This window comes from Nannospalax galili, unplaced genomic scaffold (assembly GCF_000622305.1).
Source record: "Nannospalax galili isolate Female #2095 unplaced genomic scaffold, S.galili_v1.0 scaffold579, whole genome shotgun sequence".
Taxonomy (NCBI): domain Eukaryota; kingdom Metazoa; phylum Chordata; class Mammalia; order Rodentia; family Spalacidae; genus Nannospalax; species Nannospalax galili.
The window spans coordinates 627,578-634,939 of record NW_008344599.1 but is presented as its reverse complement, the minus strand read 5'-3'; the positions used below and the strand labels follow the sequence as shown (position 1 = coordinate 634,939).

General features: G+C 46.2%; 1 protein-coding gene across 2 annotated transcripts; it reads right to left on the bottom strand.

Annotated features, from left to right (window-relative positions):
- Positions 1-512: 512 nt before the first annotated feature.
- Positions 513-7,077, bottom strand: Pex19 (peroxisomal biogenesis factor 19). 2 transcript variants are annotated; one of them, XM_008840807.3, is made up of 8 exons: positions 6,969-7,077; positions 5,341-5,450; positions 4,744-4,909; positions 4,250-4,335; positions 3,875-4,036; positions 2,055-2,231; positions 1,782-1,826; positions 513-1,631 (listed from the first exon to the last, which is right to left on the bottom strand). In XM_008840807.3, the coding sequence occupies exons 1-8, from the start codon at positions 7,036-7,038 to the stop codon at positions 1,548-1,550; spliced, it is 900 nt and encodes a 299-aa protein (XP_008839029.1). In that variant the 5' UTR covers positions 7,039-7,077; the 3' UTR covers positions 513-1,547. The 2 variants fall into 2 exon arrangements, with proteins under 2 accessions (XP_008839029.1, XP_008839030.1); XM_008840808.2 differs by lacking the exon at positions 5,341-5,450 and having other exon boundaries at positions 6,969-7,073.
- Positions 7,078-7,362: the final 285 nt, after the last annotated feature.

Below are 7,362 nucleotides of genomic sequence, written 5' to 3'. Positions count from 1 at the left end.
ATGGGCCGGGTGTGATGGTGCATGCCTTTAATCCCAGCACTTGGGAGGCAGAGGCAGGCAGATCTTTGTGAGTTCAAGGCCAGCCTGGTCTACATAGTGAGTTCCAGGACAGCTGGGGCTACAAGGAGACCCTGTCTCAAAAAGACCAAAAAAAAAAAAAAAAGTTATTTTCCAAGTGAACCAGGACAGTTAAGTGGGCTGACCAGTGTATCCATAAAATCTAAGACAGTAAAGACCCTTAGACCCACTAAGAGGTCAATTCAAAGATAGGGAATTTAGAAAACATGTCAACAATGTATCACTAACATTAGTTATAATGCAAAAAGTTAAGACTGAAATACCAAGGAGATGAGAACAGTCTCCTTTTGCTAACTGAGGTATAGACTGAGCTGGGGGACTGGGTAGCGATGGAGCCTAGAATAACTTATAGAACTACTTCCTAACCTTCTCCATTCTGCAGCTTAACAGAAGATGAGGAAGATCAGAAATAGAACTGGATAAAATAGCCCACACACCTCACGCAGAATATTTATTAGGTACTGTCCCATGGGCTTGTAGGACAAAGGACCCAGTCTATATATACCCTTTTCCCAAGCACCTTCTTAAACCAAGGATTCTAGGGAATCTGATATCTCTATTAGGTCAGAATCAACCTGGGGTAGAATGGCCATTCATTTACTAGACCTGATGTGACAATTATATGTTCACCAGGAAGGAAGGGAAGGGTCTAGTGAGAATAGTAGAAGTCTAGATAAGGGGAAACAAGATTGGTCTTCCTCTACCGCAGCTTAGGTTCAAAAGGGTTAGAATAAATAAGAATTTAAAAAGAGAGGGATAAGAGGATAGTCAGGGAGCAAAGGAAGGTCAGGTGCTGGGTTCACCCAAATCACAGAATTGAAAAGAACCGAGGCAGCAACCTGAATTCTCACAAAGAAATGGGGAGCAAGGGCACAGCACCTAAGGACAGGAAAAGCCCAGGGCTTCTCTTCCCACCTTACTGTGATTACCTGCAAAAGCCCCTTGTCTTCAGAGAATTCATGCTCTGCCTGAAGGCAAGGGGGCATGATGAAAGACTTAGAGCCCCAACCCAGGCTACATTTCTCCTCATTCCCAGAGGCTTGGACCAAGAGAAGCACAGAATCCCAGGACTCAGCTCCTGCTCCCCAGATCCAAGAGAGGGAGTAGAAACAAGGCACAAAGTCCCTGGGAGCAAAGGGGGAACATCAGCATGGCCCTAGACAACATTATTTTGGGAGTGGGAAAAAGGTACAAGCCCCAAAAGGGATGCTTTCCTTCACCTGGCAAATAGCTGGGCCTTTTCTAGCAGCAGAAACCACGATGCAGTAAAGCTCACAGAAAGAGCCTACAAAACAGATCCTGTTCCTAGAAAGAGTAAAAACCTCAGCTGGTATGGCACGTCTTGAACCAGATGTCAGAGGGTGGTGGGGAGCCAGGTCCAGAGACGATACTTCTGCCTCGGTTTCTGATGGTTCTGCTGACTCCAAATGTTCCCCATGGCTGGAATCCAGGGAGGAAAATGTGTTGTTTCACATGATCAGACACTGTTCGCCATTGGCACCTGATGGGCCCGAAAGATTGAGGGCATCCAGGTCAATGTTGAGGCCAGGAGGCTGCAGAAGAGATGAAGGGACTGAGACAACCACTTATATTTCAGGTCAGAGCTTTTGAAGCCCCATCCAGCCACAATTATCACCGTACGTGGATTAACTGGGGTTTAGCGGATTCTGCAAATTGGGTTAAAATGTAGAGGACATACTCACCATCTCCCCAGCCAACTCTTTTGGAGGATGGCCCAAATCCTGTAGCTGAAAAATAAAAAGAATGAGACTAAAAAACAAAACAAAACATCACAGAAAATACAAGAAGCAAGAAAAAGAATCTGGTCAGTGATCTGATTCTTCTGACCATGGTACCTGGCCTCTCCTATTCCCTCCTCCACCCAGGCTTGGTAGTGAGCACCCTTCCCAAATAACTTCTTCATTTAATGCCCAAGTGGAGAGCACCAGCGGGAAGGCAGTGAGAGGAAGCCTTACCTGCTGCATGAGATCTAGCACCATCTCAAAACGAGCCTTCTGAGTAGCCTCACTGTCTGTGGGCATCTCTGCCTCAAATTGCTCACAGATTCTGCCCATGATGCTGTGTTGCTCCTGATATTTTTCAAATTGCTCCGGAGGAATAGATTCCTGGTGACTCTGCAACCATTCTGGATACTGAGGAAAGAAGAGAACGTGTGGGAAAGACTAAGCGAACAATGAGGAAAGGGAAAGGAGAGTCAAGATTTGAAACTGTGAAGGGAAGAAGACAAAGGAGAAAGGCTACATAAGCAAGTTCATGTAGTAAGTAGTGCTGACTCCAACGATCATCTGGAGGTGCTAGTATCTATGATAACTAGAGACCCTTAAGTAATTTCTGTGAAGAGCAAGAAAGTACTTACTTCAGGCTCTGAGGATCCAACATGCTCCTCTCTGTTGTATATTCTTCTTGTTTTCTTCTTTTTTTTTTTTGGTCTTTTTGAGAAAAGGTCTCCAAGTAGCCCCACCTGGCCTGGAACTCACTATGTAGACCAGGCTGGCCTTGAACTCAGAGATCTGCCTGCCTCTACCTCCCAAGTGCTAGGATTAAAGGTGTGCACCACCACACCCGGCTCTGCTGTTTTTAACCTTTAGAAATGTAAAAACTATTCTTAGCTTGAGAATTGGACCATACAAACACTGGTCTGCAGGTTCCTAGCTTTGTTATTCATTTACCCTTAGTCACATGTTATCTAATAAGAGCTTCTATTCTTATTTCATTTCTCCAGTAAAACTATATGCTCTTTGGGAGCTGGAGAGATAGCTCAGCAGTTAAGAACACTTGCTGTTCTTCCAGAAGACCTAGGTTCAATTTCCAGCACCCTCATGGTGGCTAACAACTGTCCTTAATTCCAGTTCCAGGGGATCTGATACCCTCTTCTGGTCTCCGTAGGCATTGTACAACACAGGTACACTTAAATATATGCAGGCAAAATACTCATACAGGTAAAATAAAAATAATAAGGGACTGTAATAAGGAGCTGGAGAAACAGCTTAGTGGTTAAGAGCACTGGCTGTTCTTGCAGAAGACCAGGGTTCAATTCCCAGCACCCCATGATGGCTAATAACTGTCCGTAACTCCAGTTCCAGAGGATCTGATGCTCTGTCAGTCTGTGGGTACTACACGACATAGGTGCACTTACATACATGCAGGCATAACATTAATACACATAAACTAAAAATAAATCAATAAAAATTTAAAAAAAATTCTTTTAAAAAACTATATGCTCTTTGAGAGAAGGGACCATCATTTAAATTATTCTTTTTTAAAAACGATTATTTTCTTTTGAATTATGTGTATTTCTGTGTATGTACACATGAGTACAGGTATCTGTGGAAACTGGAATTATAGGCAGTTGTGAGCTGCCCACTGGAGGTGCTAGGAACTGAACTCAGGTCCTCTTCAAGAGCAGTGCATGCTTTTAACCACTGAGCCATCTCTCTACACCCTTAAACTGTTCTTAACTGTTCATAATATTAAGAGTACTAAATCCTGTAAATCCTTGTTGAAGAAATTAATGAAGTCAGACACACAGGAAGGAGTTGATCAGACAACCTCATAGTCAAGCTGAAAAATTTTCCTTTCTATCCCAGACATTCTCAGTTTGGACAACTGATCAGATCACCTATGTAGCTTTCTTCTCTCAAAGACCTCTCCCACCAACAAAAAAGAGACCTGTACACTCAAATTACTCTTTCTCTGCAAATTCTGAGCCAGGTGGCCCATATGGGTTGATATAAAGGCAAGTGAGGAGAAAAGGCAGAAATGGAAATTCACAAACCTTCTCTGTGATCTCCTTCAGGGATGGGTACAGTACATCCTTGGACAGTAGGTTCTGCATGATACTCTGCATGATGGGGAGGATGTTCCCTTCCCCATCCCCTTCATCCATGCCCAGCCCCTCCATGGCCTTGGTCAGCTCCTCCTCTGACATGCCCGAGTTCTAGACAGGACGAAAGATAAGTGAATAGGTATACTCCCTTCCTGGGAAGCTTACCACCCTTTCAGATGGCAAGAACTATCTAAATGTGCCTGTAACAAGTACCAAGGCAGGGAGGGACAGATTTGAAGGCTACCCAAGGGCATCTATCTTTTGAGACTGTTAAGAAAGCATCTGGGAATGGGCTCTTTGTGGTCCCTACCCCTTCCCGTTTACCTGAAGGTCAGTAGCATTTTTGGCTAGCCCACTTAACGTCTCCTTTAGGCAAGAAGTGAATTCTTGTTGGGAGTTTGCATCACTGCCTAGGAGGGATCAAAAGAACCAGGATTACCTAGGATTTTAACTGTCAACTTGTCTAGACTGATGTGGTTACCTTGGATATGAAGCATTTACTAACAAATTATTCAAGTCTTTGACTGCTCTGTGGTTACCTCCATAGTCACACTATAAATCTACACAGACAGTGCGTCAGTTTATTCTCCACAATGACACAACACCCTTTAAAATGGTCGGTTTTGGATAATCTTTTCTACTACATTCCAACTCATCTTAACCTTTTCTTTCATTAAGCAGAATTCCCATACCTATTCCTACTGCCTTGCCCACTCCATGGCTGCGACATAGTGATTTTTATCAATTTTACTGACAACCCTGGTATTCTTAAGCAAGCAAGACTTAAGAGGTTTGTCTAGTATTTGGGGTTTCCTCACCCACTCTCCCAGCAGCCTCTGAGAGCTTCTGGAACTGCTCCACCAGGTGGGGCTCTTCCTCAGCCAACTCCTTCATTGCCCTCTCAAACTCCGCAGTGGCTTGGGAAGCCAGCTCACTGTCGAATAGTTCCTGAAAAAATTTCTCTTGGGAGGCGAAGAGGGCATCCTGCAGGGGAGAGGTGGACAAAAACAATCTCTTATGGGCACCACACTGTTTCTGGACTTTGACAGAAGCTCAGGCATTCGTTCTGGGAAATGCAACATCTCCCCCATCTCCATTGAACATTCTATCTACCTCTCCTTATGAGGGCAACAAGAAAAACACCTGGTCACTGAGGGAAGAATATGAGGTGGCATATGAATCCAACCATTTAAAACTGCTCTTTTCTCAAAGAACTTCCTTACTACCCCTCCATACAACCCCAGGTCTTTGTTTCACAGGGACTGAGGTGCAAGAGCACTCAGCAAAGAGCACTCAGCAGCATGAGGCAAAGGTACCCTCCCACCCACCCCTCTGGCCCACAGGGGCCTGCCCCACCACTGCTTAAAGCTGCATGCCCATCCCCTCCCTCTCCCTTCAGGGGATGGAATTTATACTTTGGCAGTGTCTCCTGGCGATCTCTTCTGGGGCCCTGAAGCATCAGGGGCCGAGGTGGTAGGAGGGGGTGCTGGGGAGGGTTTGGCTTTATCGAAATCATCAAGAGCACCTTCAGAGACAAGAGACATGGTGTGTATATTGGGGACGGATATGGCTGGAAATCTGTGTGACTTCTAAGCAAAATATTAGAAAAACGATCTTATAAAGTGCCAGCTTTCCTCAGTTTTTCTTTCTTTTTCCTTGGAGTCTCTCCTGTGTGGTCCACTGATCCAAAGGCTTCCCAGATCCCTGATCACCTGATTTATTGTGGCCAACTGGGAAGGAACCAGTGTTATCTCAGGAAGTGGGAGGAGAGGATTAAAGAAGTTCTGCAGAGAAATCTTTATATTCACTCTAAAATTTCCCTAGGAATCACAGCAAATGCCTAATGTGACATAGCCTCATCTCTTTTAACTCACTGGAGCCTCAAAGGGAATAACTTCTGGTAAAAGAGCCCCAGATACTCTACCCAACTGTCTACTGCTCCTGCTAAGAGTACAAAGTAAACACCACACCATGACCTTCTACTGGAGGGTAGTAAACTCTTCTCCAATTTGGTTCTGTCAGCAGGCTCCTACAGCTCCTGCTGGCCTCATCTGCAGGTAACCCAGGGGCAATTCAGAGTCACCTGACATTTCTCACGATTTCTGTTCATTTTCTGCCCACATGGTTGTGACTGAAAAACAGATAAAAAGTTCACCTCTGCCCTGAAAAGCCTGTGTTGTCACCACCATTCTGCTTGCCAGGCCTAGGAAAAGGGCACTGGCTTCATTCTGGGCAGGAAACCAAATAAAAGTTAAGAAAAGAACATCCATTATCTTTTCAGGAGGCTGAAATGTTTTCCCCTGGGACTGTTTCACTCTTAAGTTTCCAAAAATAATGAAAAAGGGCATCAGGTATGGTGGTGTAGTGCTGGTAACGCCAGCACTTGGGAGGCAGAGGCTGGAAAATCAGGAGTTAAAGGTCATCTTCCAGTACATAGTAAGTTTGAGGCCAGCCTGGACTACATGGGACAGTTTCTCAAGACAACAATAATGGAAAAGGAGTCTCCTTGAACTACTAATATGAAAGAACTACGGGTCTGCTAAAAAACTGGGGCAAGAGTGTCAGAAAGGCTCCTTGAAGCTTAAAGGGTTCTGTGATTTCTGCTGCTGGCAGGAGGTGAGGGTTCAAGAATTTGGTAATTATAAAGCCAGTCGTAGCGGCTCACGCCTGTAAATCCAGCATTCGGAGGCTGAGGCAGCAAGACTGCCGTGAGTTCGAGGCCTGCCTGGGCTACAGAATTGAGATTCTGCGGCAAAACACACATTTTACTAGTCTAAAGCAAGGGAAGTTTGCAGGGGAACCGTGGAACACCTCATTAGTGACGTTTCCCCTCCACGGAGAGGTTAGATGTCTGTGCGGATCACCGGACCGAGGTGAACACCCCAGCTACCGACGAGCGACTAGGTGACCCCGAGATTTCCTTCGGGGTCGCAGCCAGACCTTCGCCCCCGCCAACCCCCTGCGGCCCGAACTCTCCTGCTTTGCTGACCCCCGAATCCAGGCACCCCCGTGCCCTGCGGCCTCTCCCACCACCGGCTCTTACTTTCCAGAAGCTCCTCCAGCTCCCGGTCCGCATCGACTCCAACATCACAGCCTTCCTCCGCGGCCGCCATCTTGCTGCCTCCGACTTGCTATAGGAGGCGGGACTACAGGAGCCCCGGCGGGTCCCGCCCCCTGTGCCTCTGGCAGCCAATGGGATCGTTCGATCTGCGGGACCGCCATTTTTAAAGGGACAGGGAGCTGTGGTTTTGTTTTTGTTTTGCGGTGCTGGGGATCTAACGTGGGTCCTTGCACAAACTAGGCTCCACCACTGAACTACAGCCACAGCCGTTGGGTTTTCAAAGATAGGGCCAGCCGGCCTTGAGCTAGCTAATGTAACCCAGGCTGGTCTCGAACTCAGGATCCTCCCGTCTCCCACTTCCTAAATATTGGAATTA

Coding starts and splice junctions, on each gene's coding strand:
- Pex19 (XM_008840807.3), bottom strand. CDS start 7,038: ATGGCGGCCGCGGAGGAAGGCTGTGATGTTGGAGTCGATGCGGACCGG. Junction 5,451..6,968: donor GCTGGAGGAGCTTCTGGAAA/GTAAGAGCCGGT, acceptor TTGTCTCTGAAG/GTGCTCTTGATGATTTCGAT. Junction 1,827..2,054: donor TGCTAGATCTCATGCAGCAG/GTAAGGCTTCCT, acceptor TTTATTTTTCAG/CTACAGGATTTGGGCCATCC.